We start from the raw sequence: 20,198 nt of genomic DNA, 5'->3' as shown, positions 1-20,198 counted from the left end.
TACTAGCTCCACATATCCCTTTCAGAAAAAAACATTTCTAATTCAGGTGTGCCCAGGATTCCCATGCAAAAAAGATCAAAAAACATAAAACCACAAGAAAATATTATGAGACTCACAAGAAAACAGGCCACAAAGCGTAAAAATCACTAAAAAATTATTTTAAAAAATTGTTTAGCCTCTAAGGAGTTGAGAATTTGAAATTAGCAAACACAGACCATAAACTAATAAGCCTAGTCTAGAGAATTTATATGGAACTGTGAGCCAAATAGTAGGGAATAAATATTATTCTTAAGCAAACATGCGACATTTACAAATACATATCAAACCATAATATAAGCCTCTACAAAATTTCAAATTCAGTCCAAATTCTCTGATCACAATATAACTGAATTAGAAATCTCTAACAAAAAGAAAAAATGATAATATTCTATAATTAAACAGGAACAGAAGAAATCTTAATATAAACTGAAAAATATTTAGAACTGAATGACAATGAAAATACCATGTATAAAACCTTTGGGACATAGTTAAAGCAGTGGTAAGAGAAAAATTAATAGCCTCGAGATGCTTATATTAGAAAATAAAGAGGAAAATTAATGAGTTGAATTAACAAGTTGGGAAAAAAACAACAGAATTAGCTCAAATAAGAAGAAAGAAGATCATAAAGATCAATTAATGAAATACCAAACTAAAACTACAATAAAGAGGGTTAACAAAGTCTAGCATTGGTTGTTTGTAAAGACTAGTGAATTGAATACTAAACAAGAATTGATCAAGAAGCAAAGAGTAAAGATGCAAATCAAAATTTAAGGAATAATAATATAATAAAAACACTAACCTACTTTCAGCAGCAATGAAAAAACAATAAAAGGGAACTATTTGCATAACAATCTAAATGTCCATTAACTGGCAAATGGGAAGAAAAAGTGGTATATCCATACAATGGAATACTATTCAGCAATAAATAGGAACAAACTGACAGATGCTACATCATGGCCTAACCTCAAAAACATTACACTAAATGAAAGAAGCCAGATACAACAGGGTACAAATTGTGTGATTCTGTTCATGTGAAATGTCCACAAAAGGCAAATTACTATAGAGTTAACATAAAAGAACATACAAACATACCATTAAGAATAATAAGTATAAAGTGGTAGAATTTAAGATCAATATACAATTATCAGTTGTCTTTCTATGTACCCATAACAGAGAGAAAAATTAATAATTTTTTAAAACATCATTTACAACAAAAATAGAAAGTTCCAGGAATGAAGCTTATAAAAAGATAGACAACTTATATACTTTCAATAAATTATGAAACTTTATGGAAAAACTAAGTGAATGAAGAGATATATCCAGCAGTGTGCTGGAGCCAGCTCATACCAGCTCACAAGAGCCTATTATGCACATTTCTTCCCAATTCTGGCTTCCATGATTTCACAGTGTAGCTTATACAGTAACCAGCCATGGTAGGAATATTTATACAAAAGGAGGCAAATGCTACATATCAGGGCTTTTTTTTTCTCTTCAGAGAAGCAGCTTATCAGCATTTCACTGGTAGTATGCTATCATAAGGGTGTCAACTGTCTAAGCTGATCTGCACAATCAAGACAATTTCAATCAAAACTCCGACATACTTTAAGAAACTTCATCATTTGATTCTAAAATACATATGTGGGAGAGGGGCACAGAATAGCCTGATGAAGAATAACATATTTTACAAGCACAGATTAGAAAAATTTGATAATTTCAAGTGCCACAAAAGATATGGATCAATGGGATCTCGTATACACTACTGAAGGTAATATAAACTGGTATAACCTCTTTGAAAAATAATTTTGCATTATCTTGTAAAGTTGAACTCTGGCTTAACTCTAGCATCCAATAATTCAATTCCTGGTTATATTCCCTAGAGAAACTTTTACACATGTGCATCAGGAAAACTACACAAGTTTGTTCCTAGAAGCACAGTTGTCCCTCAGTATCCATGGGGGATCGGTTCCAGGACCCCACAAAGGTACCAAAATCCACAGACGTTCAAGTCCCCAGTCGGCCCTCTGTTTCTGCGGGTTCGGCATTTGCAGATACCGAGGGCCAACTGTAGTGCATCTATTACTAAAAAGAAGAAGAAGAAAGAAAGAAAAGCACCTCAATATTCATCAACAGGAGAATGAATAAGTCAATTGTATATTTACACAGTTTAATGTTATACAAAAGAGAAAATGAATGAATAATAAGTATATGCAACATGGACATATGTTAGAGCCATCTCAATGAACGATAAAAGCAACTTACAGCAAGCAATATGCTATCATTTTATAAAGCTTAAAAACAAAACAGTATATTGTTTAGGAATAATTATGTACGTAACTAAAATATTCTTAGAAGTCAAGGAATTCACAAAATCATTTCTTGGTGTTAGGGGAGGGAGAGCTAGGACATGTAAGCAGGCAGAGGGATTTTGCAGTGTGCTCGTTCTTACATCAGGCTGAGGCTTCACAGGTGCTCACTTCATTATTAAGCTTTGAAACACATATGTTTGTATATATCAAGTATTACATTAAAATAGCTTAAATAGTTTACATGACATTTTGAAATTAAGACATTGGGTAGTTGACTGAAATGTGAGAATTAGAGAACTAGGTCTGCAGCCTACACAGCAAGAAAATCACTCAAAATCAAACTAGGGAACTGGTTTGACGGCAGTGGTGTGTTGGCAAAACAGTTGTGGGACGAGGAGGAGAGAGAAAAAGCCCTACTTTGCAGCATTTGCTGATTTCCATAGCTGATTTCAACTACCAACTAGATATTACTGAACTCTAAACTGAGAAGCCACGCTGGCAATCAGCATTCAGGAGCTGGAACAAGCTGGACCCCGCACACTGCAAGTATCTAGCTCTATACCTTGTACCATCAGTCTCACTGTCCCTGGACACTTACCCCAACACTGCTGCAACTGTTACCCTAGAAACCCAATCTTGCTGCAGCTTCTACTACTGCCAGAGAGGATACACCACACTTCCTGCTGTTTTACGTGACTAGCCCAAGTCCACAGCAGCTACACCTGACAAAAGCTGAGGTACACATGCATGGCAAAGCTGCAAAGGGAGCGACAGAAAAGTATCTGGCATTTACTTTGAAGATGGGAAATTCCCCCAAACACACAAAGAGATTCAGGTTCTAGGAATCATAAATGTCCACTATACTTATCTCGTATGTATTGTTATTAGTCAAGAAGATTTTGTCAAGCTCTATTTTCTATAGTTTATACAATAAAATAGATTTTTTAAAAATTTTCCAAATAGATATAATAATACTGAATACTGTATGTAGGTATATATTTGTATATACCCATATACACACACACACATACCCTCCCTACTCTAAGATTTTAAATATGCCGTCAAACGGGGATCTACTCACTCTTTCCTAATTGAGAAGCATATCTCTAAAAACTAACAGTCTAGCAAGAAAACCAACCTCCCCACCTCACTAAGCTGAGACAGCTGCCCCTTCCTTGTACGTACTTCTGACATAGCATTTGTTTTACTATATCAACATTGTTGGTTTCTCAGTATCTCACTAGGCTATGTGCTCCAAGAAGGCAGTGGGCTGTCCTGTTGATCTCTGCTTTCCTCGCACTTAGCACAAATACACATTCAAAACTTACTCCTTATGTTTTTACTGTAATTTATGTAGCACTTACTAGATAACCAGAAAATGTGGCAGGATCTTTACATAAGTTATTTAATTTACCTCCAGGACTAAGAAGTATGTTAGCATCATCATGTATTTTAAATGAGAAAATCTGAGAGCAGAGGGTAAAGTACATCGCCAGAGGTCGCTCAGCCAGTAAGAGGCAGAATTAGAATTCAAATTCAGATGTCTCACACCAAAATCTGTCCTCTTTCTACTAGATATTCTAAAACTATGACAAAATTTGTTACATACTAAAAACAGACATAGGTATAAAGGGCAATGGGAACATTAATTCTTAAAAATTAATTCTGCTCAAAAGAGATCAAGCGAATTAGAAGAGAAGAAGTAGATTCAGGTTGGGATTTGAAGGATAAATAGCATTTTGCCTGGCAGCTGAGGGAAGGACACGCCACTCACATGGCAATTATCAAGGTGCTGTAGCAACAAAAGACTGTAATTTTAGAGAAGATGCAGTTCCCTCAACTCTAAAGGAAAATTGAGAGTGGTAATAATTTCTATTTTCAGTGCTGCTCTGAAGATTACACTGATAATGCACATAAGTTACTTAACATGGGACCTGGCATAAAGAAGGTTCTCAAAAAACAGGAGGAGGCAAAGGAGGAAGGAGAGGCAGACAGGCAGGAGGAAGAGGAGGAGAAGAAAAGTTTACTGAAAACCAGGGTTCTCCTAGATAATTTAGGGCCCTGCACCAAAAACAAGCAAGGGGAAAGCAGGTCAAAAGCATCAGGAATACTGAAAGAAACTGCTTTGGAAAGGTAGTCCCTAATCCTGATCTCTAATTTTTCAAGTGATAGTCATATACAGCAAGAGAATTTAAATGGAAAAACACAAATAAACAATAATAAAAGAAAAACTTCCTGAATCATAAATACGGTGGCACATTTACTAGAAGATCTAAAAGATTCTACCCCTAAGAAACTTTTAAATGGTATTATAAATGCATGGTAATTGAGAAATAGGCAATACAATCTTGAATAGGTTTTCCCAAACTTGAAATCCCCTCTAAAAGCATCAATTTATACATCAAAGTAACAGCTCAGCACATAATTCCTCTTACTCAATCATTCAGAGTAATTACAACAAATGAAATACAAAGAAAATACTGTAGGTCTCCCAGTTAAAAGTAACACTTCTCCCAGTGTGCCATGTGCCTTTTTCCACATCTCTATCCTTCACCTCTCTAGCTTTTGTATTCTAGGAGAATTAAAAAGAAAAAAAGTAAGGTGAGCAGTTTATTTTTCAATTATCAGAAAAATATCTGTCTAATATACATTGTTTTGTGCAATCATTTTTTAACTCCACAGAAGTCCTACTAATAATTACCAATAAGCAACTGTAAATAAAGCATGGCTAAAGAAGGGTTTCAGTAATCCATTTTGCTGAAAAATAAAAGTGCATGTTTAATTTTAGTAACTCACTAAAAGGAACACTAGTAAATCATATTACTTAGCACAGAATTAACTAACATATATGAAACATGATACAATTTTATTTAAATTACAACTTAAAACTTTTGTCAATTACTTTTCTTTCCAAAAATATCCCATTTCTAGATTGAAAGTAAACAGGCATTCACTTTGAATTTTAAGGCAGTGACGCCATCTTGTGGATGATGTTGGTATTGCCAAGGCTTTGAGAAAGTCACTTATACTAGGAAAAATTAGGTCCTTAATCACTGTTTCACATTTAAAGAGGCTTACACAACCTGCCAGTCCTAGAACTTAGATGGAAAAGTTAAACACGGAACTGAAAGCCTTTCCTGTTAGAGCTCCACAGGAATGCATAAGGTCCTCACATAGCTGGACTGGTAAAGTATTTTTTACATTAATCTATATTGTATAATTAACTTCTACACCTTGGTTCGGGGGCTAAAGCTATGAAAATTACAACAGCAAAATATTAAACTTAAAGAAGAATATGAACAATATTAAACAGCTTTATAGGAAGTATAGTTTTATTTCTTTTTTGTCATGACTTTTTTCCATGATTTTTAGCGTACAAGCCATGTTCCAGGACCTTGTAGTAGTGAGAAATGCAAAGCCTGGCCTGAAAAACTCAGAAAAGACCTTGCAAAATATGGCTTCCCCACTACATATCCTTCCACTCTCACAATCTTTATGGCCTAAAAATCAAACGTAAACTGCCCATGGGAAAATCTAGCTTAGGCTTGGGAGCCTGGAGAAAACTCATCTTCCCACTCTCACCACTTTTTAATTGGTCTGAAACCTTTGCTTCAAGTTATGGGAAGCCTTGTGGAGAAAATATAGGAACTGCAAAATAATGCTAAGAAGAGAATGGAGAAAAGAGAAAAGAACCTAAGCAAAACTATATTAATTAATAATAAAGTTACTTGTACTTTTGCCATTCTACTTTCTCCCAAATTAATCAGTGATAATAGCAATTACTAAAACTTCAGTTTCAAACTCCAGATGACAACACCCTTCTGAAGTCCCCAGATTTGTCTCAGAACAAAAGAGAAGTAAACTCAATATGTCCAGGATCAACTGTCTTCTCCTAAATACAAACCTACAATCTTTTTTATCTGATCATAGATCTATCAGTTCTCCATTCTTCCCTTCCACTCCCAAAGTCGCACATGTTGAAAATGGTGTTATCTAAGTCTTATCAATAATAATAATAACAACATACATCGTGTGAGCATTTCCATGTGGCTTCTCAGGGGAGGAAGCCTGAAGACTTCTCTCTACAGTTCTTTCATCTACCTCCAGGGAGGATTATGCTCTCTTGGGGAATCTCTGGCATATTGTATTGAGCCTCGGGCCCAGCAAAGGAGTTTCCAAGCAGGTTGGAAGACACATGGCTGAGGGCCTTTCAAAGGGACCACATAAGACTAATGGAGGCAGCTCCTAAGAAGAGAGCCTCTTCAACCCTCTTGCTTCTTAAGTATTTGCCACTTAAATATTGGGGCAAATGCTCTTGAATACTCCCATTTTCCTTTGGCTTTCTCTCTCTTAGGAATGGTAATATCACAGGCAGGCTTGGAACTTAGTAGAAATAGTCCTAGCAGGGCTTTTGGCCTGCTCTGATTCTTTCACATTCAGATCAGCTTTGCTCAAGTAATGTTGTTCTGTATTAGGGTTGGGGGTCAAAACCCCGTCAATAATGAACTATCCATTCACTTTATTTCATTCACTGAATTTCCCTGGAGATCTCTCAGTAACAAGATACCCAGATGAGGTAATAAGGATTCATGCATTCTTAGATTTCCAGGACAAAAATACCATCTTCTATTGCTCATAATCCTCAATACTTGCCATATACATTGCACTATGTTTAGTATGTCATGTACATTATCTCATTTAATTCTTCAATGTCATAAGGGAGACAATATTTGAATAAGGAAATTAAAATCTAGCAAGATTAAAGAACTTTCCAGAAGTCACAAAACTAATAAGCAGGAGAATCAAGATTTAAATCCAGTCCAATGACTCTCAAAGCTGTACCTTCCCAGTATGTTACCAGTCCCTCGTTCTATCCTCCCTCTCCACACCCTATCTGAAACACATCACAGCCACGCCTCTGCTTCCTGGGACAGCTGTTCTATCTCATATTTTAAGTGTTCTGTCTACATTAGTTTTGGGAAAGTTAATTTCCACTGTGATCTGTTTGGAAGATCACTTAAGGTAACCCAGCTCTTTCTTTCATTCATTCATTCTTTTTTAATATAAAAAGAAAACTAGAAAATAGTATCATTCTATATAAGAGTCTCACATGTTCAAGGAATAGGCAGATTACTTATTCAAATACTCTGCTTACTAAATGTTGCCCTATGTCTTATGCACCGATTAAAACAAAATGTACTTTAAATTTTTTATTTAAAATTTATTTTAAACAAGAACTATAACATATACAATTTAGTGACTAGAGCCATGTCTTTATAATGATTCAATTACCATTAATATGGTAAAATGCTGGTTAATAAAGCATTCCAATAAAAGCTTTTACTGCATTAGTCTTTTTTTTACAAAGAAGCACAAGTAAAAAAAAAAAGGGAGGAAGCAACACAAGTAATTCCATTCATGTCAAAAATATATTCCTTAAACATTTACTTTGGCCTAAACATATTTATATGTTTATATATTGTATGGAGTTTTAACCACAGGCAAATAAAATGAACAATTCCTTTGGGTCAGCTTCTAAAATTTCTATTAAAATTATTTTTCAAAGCATCTTCACTAATACCATGAATAGAATTATATTTGGTGTTACATGTACGTAATGAAAGGAAAAATACAATCAAAGAGCAAGAGCAGAAATGGGGATGGGGTATCCAACCCGATTTCTGTTTCATGTGAGAAGGGCTTATTTCACATCTTCTTATTTTATGTATAAAGTCACTAGCATTAAAGATATTTTAAAGAATAAAATTTGGCACAGAAAATTCTAAACTCAAAGATTTTAAGTTGTTTTTTAATGTTAGCTACATTCAAAGGAAATTCTAAAGAATCCACTGCACAAAACTTTTTGAAGCAAAAATGTTCTGAGAAGGTGGAGGGAGCAGAGAAAAGTCTCATCAGCACCATCCCCATGAGCTCACAGCAGAGGTGGGTTCTCAAAATCCCTCAAGACACAGAGAGAGAATGGAAAACCAATAATCCAGAAAGCTTTGACATTTTCTTAAATGAACTAGTGTAAGGATGCATAGATACTGCTTTGATAATTACTGCTCGGTACTCTTCCTGCAAAGAATTTTTGCACTCATCAGACCTGTCACAATTGCTGCCTAATCTGGGGTTCCATAACCTGGCAGCTTTCTAAGTATGTTTTCCAGACCAGTAGACAACACAGAAACTTGTTCAAAATACAAACTCTTGTACTCTATCCCAGTTCAGTGGAATCAGAAACTTGGGGTGGCGGCGGGGGGCAGGTGGCTGGCAATCTGTGTTTTACCCAGGCCCCAGGGTGATGGTGGTGCACAGTGAAGTCTGACAACTACCACAATCAAAAAAAGAAATGCAAAGAAACTGGAGAGGACTCTGAGAAGAACAATGAAGATGAACAAAAGCTTGAGACTGAGAATAAGCAAAGGAACAAAGATAGATGGCTTTAGCAAAAAGAAACCTGTGGCAGTGACATTTACAAGTCTTCAAGTATGTGAAGAATTATTCATAAGGGAAGGTAACCAGATGGTCTCCATTCCCCTTGAGGGAAGATAAAGAAGACATGACGAACTTTAAGATGCAGCGTAAGAAATTTAGGCTAAAATATAATTAAAGTTTGTTGACACAGAATGTTGTTAAACATTAAAATGAATTGCTGAGGAGTCTGTAGAACCCTCTTCTCTGAAGGTGCATCTCAAAAACTAAAGTAGCTTAGAAACTCTCTCTTACGGTTCTTTCCAGCTAAATGATTACCATCTATTGCATAAATGGACTAAGAAAAATGTGAAAAATATGTTGTTACATTATAGGCCTTTCAAAAATTTCTAAAGTTTAAAATATCTGAGGTACAGTAAGTATTTTAAATATTCAAATGTTAAAATAATAAGAATTATTTATTCAGACGCAAAAACATACACATTGAAAGTATTTACTTAAACTACAGATAATGATATTTCTTAATAGTTAAAAAAGTGACCAATAGCACATATGAAATTCTTGGCTGACACAATTTAATGTCTTTTCAAAGAAAAAGAAGAAATTGAATATAAATGAATAAGAAGTAAAAGACTGACTAGCTGGTATCAAACAATCATATCCTTGGTAATTTAAAAAAGATCACTGAAAAAATCCGTAACATGAATATATACATATAACACAAAAATGATAGCAATTACCAGATCCATGGCTTTGCCAAACTGCTCTTAATATTCTCTCAGAATCTTATATATTAATTAGTTCATTAAATAAACACAGTAACAGGTAACTAAAATAAAAAGGTACAAAAACATCCTTGCAGGGTGCCAGCTCCATGGCTGAGTGGCTAAAGTTCCACACGCTCGCTCTGGCGGCCTGGGGTTTGCAGGTTTAGATTCCAGATGCGGACCTACTCCACTCATCAGCCATGCTGTGGAGGCATCCCACATGAAAAGTAGAGGAAGGCTGGCACAGATGTTACCTCAGGGCTAATCTTCTTCAAGCAAAAAAAAAAATACAGGAGAACTGGCGACGGATGTTAGCTCAGGGCAAATCTTCCCCACACAAAAAAAAGTCCTTGCTCTGAGCTCTGATAATATCTGGAAAGTCTCACGTGTAAGTGTGCCACTGTTATAATTCCTGAAACAAAAGGTTTTTAAATGTCGAAAAGTTTAACTCAATAATTTTCCACACGTACAGGAAGTCACTATAATGACAACTCTGTGAATATTCCCCTCCAAAATATTTTGCAGTTGCAGTCTTTATTGACAAAAAATAATTCCAGTAATTTAGATGTTCATATTTATTGAAGTTAGCATAATTTAGGAAGTTAACATTTTTCTTTACCTTTTCTACCTTTCCACCATTGATGTCACTGGGGAGGAATTTCTTGCCAATTGTTCTCAAGTCTGTCTAAAATAAAAATATTATTATTAAAATATAATTACAGAGAAAAGGAAATCTAAATCGAACCTCACTCACAAACAAAAGATGAAATTACTTAAGGTTTGTAGAACAAAATTTAAATAAATGTCTTTTAACTGATTACGAGATCTATACATACAATCAATCTTTTCAAATAATATACTCCCATACATATATGTTGTTTAAAGTGTGCCAGTAAGTTGAACAGTAATAAATAAGGCCTTATTTCTGGTAACTGATTTAGATAAACTTAACTTAGGTAACCTTCTAACTTACTAAATCTTCTCTATTAAAATATAAAACTTGATTTTATGTATAGTCTTACTAAAAAATTAATGCCACAATCCAAAACCAAATGACCACTTTTGAATAGATAAACAGAGTATATTGTTGACAAATGAATCCTAAAAGACCTTGATATGCAGAGACATGAAAGCACATTACTCTATAGGCTGTGATACCCACAATATACGAAGCTACACAACATACAAATATCCCAGGGAACAATACCACTGCAACAGCAACAAGTTATAGTAAGACTTTACTACAGTAAAAATTTATTTCATTTGCTTAAATAAACTACAGAAAGCAAAGCTGGTGAACAAATGACTGATTGTATGAAAACTCCGAAGTACAAATTACTGAGCAAAGCAAAGTGAAACATAAAGATGAAAACATAAGGACTAATATAAACAGAGTTACAGCATTTCTGACATAAAAACAAAACTTCAACTAGGCAGCCTACATAAAAAGTAGAACTTTTAAAGATTTTTTTTAAGGAATGGTAAAAATTTGTTCAGAGGAAAATTATCAATACTCATGAAAAGGGCCTAGTTATTTAAGCTAAGAAATTATCTTGATGATTGTGAGAATGAGGTTAGATTAACAACTAAATTTACACTGTTTTGTAGCTCTTCATTGCCTGAAAAACAAAATAAAGGAAAACAGACTTATGGTGCATTTATTCACATAAATAAGGGAGAAATTTATATTAGATCTAAGGAGAAAACACTAGATGATTAAAATTACTGTAATATGATATGAATACATATAGAGAAGCAGGATAGTCTTCCTTGAACAGCTACAATAATAGAATGTCCTCTCACTTGAAATATCCATGTGGTCAGCTTAAGAAACAAGCATATAAGTTATACAACCCCCATAGATCCTTTCCAGTCTTTTACTACCATGATTCATAATTTATATCTCAATGTAACACAAGGATCACTCCTAAACTAAAATTCACTGAATGGAACTGCCAGGCAAACTAAGCCCCAAGTCCAAACACTTGTGTAATAATGCTTTAGGTTTATCCTTTTTGCAGCCTCCATCCAATAACAGAGTGAGAGAATTATAAACCATACCTCATGCTCTATGACTTTTCACTTGAAAATACTGAGTGACGTACGGACAAAAAATGCTTTCGTATACCAGCTTTCTCTATATTAGAATTGTTTTGAAAATTAAATGTTAATACATGTGAAGCACTTAGCACAATGACTTGCAAAGAGTAAGCATTGAATGAATGTTAGCTATCATGTTTATTTTAGTGAATATAAAACATGTACATTTGGCTGTCATCTGAACATATATAACCATTAAGTCAATAATACAACTAACAGCTCATAAAAGCGTAAGTATTATTTTGAAGTCACTCAAAGGCTGAAATATTTAAATATGTACGAAAACAAAATATATACAAATTTTATGATACACCATGGTCCCTCATTTCTGGTTTTTATCAATAATTATGAAACAATTTAAACTAAAATGAGGCATCAATATAAAGTAGAAATGAGCACTAAATTAAAATCCTAAACTTTGATTCTAAATCCAGTTAATTTATTCTTCTATAAAATGGAAAAATATCACCAACTCTATCCCACAAAGTTGCTCTCAGGCTAAAAGGAGACAATATATTCAAAGTTTACATAACTTTTACAGTGCTTTACATCCATATAAGGAATATTATTTCATTGTCCTTTTAGCAAGATGAAAATGACCTACCAAATCTTTAAACATCCCAAATCCAAAGTCAACTTATAAGTATTACAAAGGCAATTTTATGATTCAGATGCCATTATATCAGAATCAGTAGGACAACTTGGTCCAAAAATACACTTCTATTGAACATAAAAAATTATGCAAGAGAAATATTTAGCCTATACATACACATGCACAAGTGTACACATACACAAGATTCCTGACTATTTATTCAAGTAAGTTTAACAGAATATATATCTGGCAAATCATTTTATATTACACAGAATCTTAAAAGAAATAAAATCTGTTATTACATTTTTACTAATACATAGTATTCAGGAATTTAAGACTAGACTATCAGTTAATTTTTTTCTGAACAATTCAAGTATTTGAACCCCAAACCACATGGTGGATTTAAATGTCATTTCTTAATACTCTAACCCCTCATTCTACAGAGTAAAAAATTAAGTACACTCCTTTTCAGTATAAAAATATGCACAGAAAAGTGTTACACAGCAGCTCTGAGGCTGCTACCTTTAGAAGAGCCTGCTTTTACAAGGGTGGCCGTAGGCTGGCATCAAGGAACTTTGCACTTGAACCATTTCCTAACTGAAAAGGTGGTTCACTACCTAGACTATTTGTATAAACAATGTGCTTATGGTGAACACCTGCATTTTTCGGGAAGAGTCCAGAATTTTCTCTCATGTTAGGCAGACAGTACCTTCATGAGCAGTTCAATAAAAGCTTTACGTACTAGTCTCTAATGGACTTCCCTGGGCAGAAACATTGTATACCTATTTTTGCACTGTTCACTGCTTGATAAAGGAACAAGCTCAGAGTGTCCCCCACAGGAGGAAGAAAGAGAACGTAAGAAAGCTTGTGCATGGATTATTCTCCCAGTATGTAATAAGTAACATACAATATTAATCAACAATATAAGTCTTTCTCAACTAGTGATTAATATCCCACAATCACTCAAAAGTTGAAAAAAATTCAACAGAAATACTATAAATGCTTGATTTTATTTAAAGGTAATAAATTTGACAAGTAGATTATTTGTCTGATGTACACTTCACCCTGGTTAAAAGGGTTTTTCCCCCTATTATGTGGCATGATAGCTTGGATTGGAGTATTCAACTATATATTTCAGAGAAAATTATAAAGACAAATTAATTCATTAAGATAATTGTCAAGAAGCACCTCTCATGTGCATAGGACAAATATTTCATCTTGATTTATTTTAAAGTTTCACACCCAATTATAGATCATTCATTGCTATTTACCTAAGAATATAAACAAGAAAAATAAAGAGGAGCAGAAGTTTGTCACAAAATATCTTTCCTATCATCTTTAGGATTTTTTTTTTCAATAAACAAAGTAAGAGTTCTTTATAACATTTTTTAAAAGCAGAATTCACTAACTTGGGTGCGAGTCAAAGAAAGTTAAAATGTCTAGGGAATATTTCCATTTGTAGTTAAAAACACGTAATTTCTAATTAATGCTTACTTTAAAAATTTTATAGTCTTTTGTTTATTAAAACAATAAACAAAAACCTAAATACTTAGCTCAGAAACAAAAAAAGAAATCGTTAGTCTTACTGAATAAAATTTAAAGAAGCAGGAAAAAATGACAGATCACAAAATATAAATTTTATCTTTAAGTTTAAACTCAACTATATAAATTTAAATGATATGAAAAGAAAAAGTTATGCACAGTGATATATTTATTTATATTTTAAACGGTCTACTAAGTTGCCCCCATTTCTGCTTTGTTACACCTATTTTGCAGTGATACGATGGATCTGTCAGACAGTAATTCTCTTATGAATTTCACTGATTATGCATCATAATATGTAAATTTGATTGTTAATAGATAGTTATTGTAAAGGCAATATGAAAAAACTTCCACTGGGGAAACTGTAAGATTGAAAAAAGAATATTTCTTACTTACATCTACATTTCAAATAATTTTTATAACTCTTTGAGAAAATTCAAAAGCCAATCCCAATTATGGAAAAGATACAGCTATACAGTGGATGGAGAGAGAGAGATTGGAAAGAAATAGACACCAAAACATTGACAGTATTATAAGTAGGTTTAATTTTCTTATTTTACTTTTCTGTGTTTTCTGAAGTGTTCTACAATATAAATTACTTTTATCGACAGGAAAATTTATTTTGAAATAATAAATACAACTGCCAAAAAACTATAACCTAGCTAGAATTTCTAAGTTAATTAAATGACACTTTGTTTTAATGAATATGATCAATTTTTACTGCTATTATATAGCCACTATAAATGTTATGAGATTCTATAACTGATCGCTGGGTGACAAAAAAAGGAGTTTTAATTGTATGTTTTCCTTTTTCACTGGATTTCTGTGTAATAGACGTTAAAAGAAATATATATTTCTAATAATTGGCTGATATGAGATTATCAATTCAACAAACATTACAACTTAAAATGAACAAGAGAAATGAAAGATGTTCTCCATATTACTTATCATAAAATCCAGTTCATTTTATGAGCTGTTTTTAATGAATATAGCTTCTAGATTAAAATGTTTATAAGTTAATAAACAAAACCTACATTGAGAGCAATCAGGATGATGTCATTTATATTGACTTTGTCAGGAGAACTTGTGCAAGCTTCAATGCCTTCATCTGAAAGATACCTGTTAAAATAAAATAAATGGCTTAATATTTTCTAAAATTAAAATTAACCAAAATTATTTTCTTACGTCAACATGCAATTTTGTTCTCTATGATAAAATGCTTCTACTACAAATACTAAGGGAAAGAGTCCTGGATACTCCCTGCTTACTTTCTATTGCTGATTGAACACAATGGACAGTGCATGTTTTTCCTCTTTTGTATCCTTAAAGGGATATTGCCTTAAAAACAGTTATATACTTTCTGAGAAAAGCTATTTAAACAGCAATATACTTCTTAAGGAATGTATAAGCTACTCTTTACTATTATATGAATATAATACCTGATTTAAATATTTGGTAATACAGTAAGTTCTTGGAGACTGAGATGTGTCATAAAAATAGAACTAAAAACAATATAGTTTTAAACTTAGTCTAACAGAAATTTCATCTGCGCTTTCTCACATTATCCTCTCAAGTCCCCTTTCTTTAACATAATGTTCCAAAGAATCCCTCAATAAATACTATTGACTCCAAATGGCACAGAGATAGGTGACTTTTTACCTTGTATCTTTTACTGTTCATCTCTTTTCAGTTTTTCTACTCAGTCTTATTGCCCTTTGTTCATTTATCCAGTCCAAACCAAACATTCATCCATCACAGACAATAATTAATTCAAGAGTAGAAAGATCATTCAATCCAAGGAGGAAAAAAATCATTTCTACCCATTCATCCATGCCCAACACAGCCATTTTCAAATTCTTTGATAAATTCTACAATCCGGGTATCATCCTCCAAAAAGTCCATCTGTAAAAATGCCCGTTAACATCTGACATTTTTCACAATCAGTATCAACATCTTTAACCAAAAGGCTGGTGCCAGCTTTGCCTCTGCAGACATTCTCCCACTAAAAAGATACTGGAGTACTAGTCTGACAGAGCTAACTGAAGCTCATTCCTGAGCCAGCAATTCCACCATCAACCCCCAACAGTAGATTGATTTTAAGACACTTGTCAATGTCAACTCTGCCTGGAGACAGCAACCAAAGAGCATGTGCCTTTAAGAAATACGGAATGAATGATTTCTCAAAAGTAAAAGAGTAAGTGAAAAGAAATGTAAATTGAAGAGTGCAAAAGAATAGATTAAAGTTGATAACCCTATGAACAAGATCCAGGAGATAAAAGTCAGGAAAGTACACACACACACACACACACACACACACACACACACACACACGCATAAATCAAAGCAAGAATGTGTTAACAAAATTAGATACTATTAAAACTTTAAGACCATGCCAGTGCTAAACTACAATGAGGAATGAAGGCAAGTAATTAAGTGGGTTACAGAGAAAAAATAGAAGTGTTAAATACTTAGATGACTCAGTAAGAATGAATGGATGGGAGGCAGGAATAATAGTATATAAGTGACCATGGAATATAAATGTTTGCAGTCAGTAAAGATGGTTAAAACACTGCTTTAATTCAAAATGGCTAAGTTAATGTCCTTATTATCCTGTTAATTTTTCACTGTTCATAGCCATTGCCTGTATCTATCATTAATCCTCTTACAAATTCAGTTCTACAAATATTAATTAATCCCATATTTGTGTGAAAAGTATTATGTGAATTAGTGATAAGATTAGTAAAATGATGAAAATTAAACACCTGCCTTCAAGGAGTTTACAGTTTCATATATAACACAACACAATACATAAACAGCTATCATACAAGGCCAAAATAATTATAAAGGAAATGTTATAGAGGCTCAGCGTGGCTGGGAGATGGGCAAAAGTGCATGGAAAGGGATAGTGTGACCAAAAACATGGAAGCAAAAAAGTGTGAAGCATATTCTAGAGGTAATAACCTGGAACATTCTGGCTGGAAAATGGGGAAGAAATGAGAGATAAGTAAAGGTTGAAACCAATTTTAGAAAGTAACAGTGCATAAAGGGATATGGGTGATATATTAAACGCTGATTAAGTAAGTACAAAAACACAACTTTCAAAATTCCTACACAGGGGGGAAATAATATGCAATGACTAATGAAACACTTTGTTTTCTAGAAAGGCAACTCTTTAAAATTAAAAGATTATATGATGTCAGATGAACTGGAATTGATCTTTAAAAATAATCAAAGTTCACCTCTTCAATTTTACAGATGAAGAAAAGAAGGCTCAAAGATGTTAACTAAACTTGCCCTAGAACACAAACTTAAGCAGTGCAAAGTTAAAACAAGAATGCCTCCTGACGCCCAGGTCAGCAGTCTTTTCATCACAATACATCATTTTTATTTACCAAGAACTAATGCTAATATTAGGAATATGATCATCTTCTCATAAAGAAAAGCTAACATCTATACAAATCAGTTTCCTATTCAAGTAGACACACTTCGCCAACACACACAAAAAAGCACAACTACGTAAATTCAATCACTGAGCTCTAAAATATATCAAAAAAGAATCGGCCTAGTTTCAACTAACACTAATAATTAGACATTCAAAAATTGTTATAACAATAAAAATACCTATCCCTACAAAATATAAAAAGGGAAAGTCTATCTAACAAAATTTCTAAAGGCAGAAACCACAAGAGGATGGAAATTTGACTTCACCCGTGTATAAGTCAAATATCATGTGATTTCTTTTAAATAATGCCTGTAAAATGCTTCCTGAATACAACAAATCCAAAAACGTGGCTCAGTCTCAATTTCCAAGTTTTACACGTCTCCTTTACTCACCCTTCATATTTGGAAAAATCAAAGGACTTGAGCCTTACAGCTTTACTCTGTAATTATCAAAAAACAGGAGACCCATTCACGGCTCTCTCCACTAACATGTTGGACATCCTTTTGTAAATACTGGACTGTTTTCACAGAAGAACTGAATCTAAATTAACCATAACTTAGCATTTGCAAATTGATCTTTTTGTTTTAAAATTCCAATATTTGTTTAAAACTCCAATATTAGCAATAGATAAAACAAGTGATAAAAGTAAGTCAAATGCCCAAAGTGGCTTCAAGATGCACCACAGTAACGCAGTAACTGAAAAAACAAAACACAAAATTCACCAGTCTTAATGTGGTCATTGGAAAAGAAAGGAATTGAAATTGGGAGCAGGCATGCCAGATCTCACCCTGGGCACATCTGCATGATGGACCTCAAGAGAAGAGAATTATAATCAGTTCCCATGTGCCATCTTTGAGCACGTAAAACCCAAGGGCATGAACCCTTAAGAAGAAATGAATTCCAGAGAGGTCCTGTTTACTAAAACAGCCTGCAGAAGCATACATTTTTTTCTCCTCTCCAGTGGAGACTTTGGAACAGCAACATTATAAAAACACTCATTACTATTCTGAACTAAAAATACATCAGAATACATTTTATTGACAATCAGAGCACTAAATGGCTAAACTTCTACATGATACTCACAGAATAGACTAAGATTTCTTATTAATTTTACCTTCAAATAATGCCATTTTAAATCACAGTTTAATAAGCGCTCAAATTTTTTTAAGAGATTTTAGAAAGTGCTTCCTTTTTCATAAATAGAAGTAAAGATGTTAAAATTCCATCTTACTCAGAGCCATTTAATTTGTAATCCTGAGCAATTCTTTTTGCTTCAGAAGTAAAAGCTTTAAAGTTAATTTTTATCTACCAATTTGGGAGAGAGAGGATTTCCTACTGCAAATAATGAATAGATATTCCATAAGAAGAGTCACACAGCCAAAGTGCCACTACCAGAACCATCTTCACCTCATGTTCAGAAGTCACTTGGGCATATAAAACAGACATGCCCAAACTATAGTTCAAGAATCTCAACTGACAGAAAATTGTGATAAAACAAATACTAACATTTTAATCTCATTTATTTGATCCAGATAGTGGTTCATCATTACCATCTCTTACTACCAGTAAGGGAAAAGAGAGCCAACTTTCCTTTGCTTTATTCCTCAGAAAGCAGGTAAAATCCTTGAGCCCAGCTTATTCACTGGCTATGATGAATGCATAGTGAGGAGAACTGAGACAAGCTGAAGAGTACACGCCCCATCTAAAGAGGGCAGCAATAACTCAGCTCCAGCTGACTGTCTGTCTGAGAATAGGTAATACAGCAATTATCAGATCTTCTCATTTTTAGCTTTTAGTTTTTTGTAAAGCAACATACAAGCCAAACAAAACACATATCAGCTCGCACGTGGCACATACACTTTGTACTTACTAATCATATTAAAGTTATCTGCTTATTGGCTCCTGTACACTTCCAAGTTGTCTTTGACATGCAGGGTTGTGCCATGAGTCTCTTAAATAATATAATATTCATGAGTGACATCCTTTTCAAGCAAAAGAGGAAAAGAATTTTGTCTTTTAGGTCACTTTGTATGACTCTTAGAGAGCAATGAACATAATTATGCACTGCGATAAATGTTCCTACCAGAGTTGTCTCCATCAGACTGAAAAGCATCAAATCACATAGTTTGGCCTAAATATTTTACAAACTGGACATATACGGAACTCATCTTTACCTCCGATTTCCAGACTACATATAATTTGTAGGGGGTAGGAATGTTCTAATTGGCCAGAAACACTAAAAAGCAAACTAAGTTTTCTTCCCCTCCACCTACTTCCACCCATCCAAGCAATGAATGCCCCATTCAAGTCTGAACTGAGACCTGAATTTCCAAAATAATCAGAATCTATTATTACACATATATATTAGGCTGATGACATATGAAAATTCTTTAAAACACCAATCAGAAAACCAAGAGTGAAAATATTCTTCTCAAATGGATAGGGATTCAATCAAACAATAAAAGAGATACCTGAACGATGACTGGCACATGGTAATCTTAATTTTCTCTGAATAAAACCCAAATCAAATGGCCCCATGTGGTTTTTGGAGTCTATGATCTATACGTGATTATTTACTACCACATTAAGATTACTGGCCCACATATGTTATCCAAATACCAATCTGGGAATTTAATAAATGAATTCCTGCTTAGCCACAAAGAAGATAAAGATAACTAACTCCCATTTACCCAAGCAAATACAGAGACAAGAGAGAATAAAACATAACAGATAATTTAAAAGATCACATATTAAAAGGTATCTTTGATTTAGCAAACACAGAAGTTGCCAACCTACTGCAAATTCCCAAGACATTAAAAAATAATTTTAAAAAATCACCCAAATAATGATCTCTCTATTCACTCTGCCTATCCTGTTTCCACCGCCAGTGTAAATGGATTGTAACACGCCTGCCAAAATATTTGGGTTTTGCTATTATTCTTACAAGCTGTTGCTATACCAAGCCAGAGACACTG

General features: G+C 33.7%; 1 protein-coding gene across 13 annotated transcripts in view; it reads right to left on the bottom strand.

Moving 5' to 3' along the window:
* Positions 1-20,198, bottom strand: part of TDRD3 (tudor domain containing 3) — a 168,381-nt gene that overhangs the window by 94,100 nt on the left and 54,083 nt on the right. For 11 of the 13 annotated variants that reach the window (XR_011493007.1, XR_011493008.1, XM_044779879.2 and 8 more), the window contains 2 exons: positions 14,816-14,900; positions 10,167-10,232 (listed from right to left, as the gene is read on the bottom strand). The exons of 1 other annotated variant lie outside the window; for it this stretch is intronic. Coding sequence is in view for 4 of the 12 variants with exons in the window: in XM_044779879.2 (XP_044635814.1) it covers positions 10,167-10,232; positions 14,816-14,900 (151 nt within the window). In the remaining 8 variants the exon portion in view is untranslated. Of the gene's footprint in view, positions 1-10,166; positions 10,233-14,815; positions 14,901-19,093; positions 19,201-20,198 lie in introns of those variants that run through there. One more of the 13 variants, XM_070480874.1, reaches the window with a different exon arrangement.

This window comes from Equus asinus, chromosome 11, assembly GCF_041296235.1.
Source record: "Equus asinus isolate D_3611 breed Donkey chromosome 11, EquAss-T2T_v2, whole genome shotgun sequence".
In the NCBI taxonomy this organism is placed as follows: Eukaryota; Metazoa; Chordata; class Mammalia; order Perissodactyla; family Equidae; genus Equus; species Equus asinus.
This window is presented reverse-complemented; position numbering and strand designations above follow the sequence as displayed.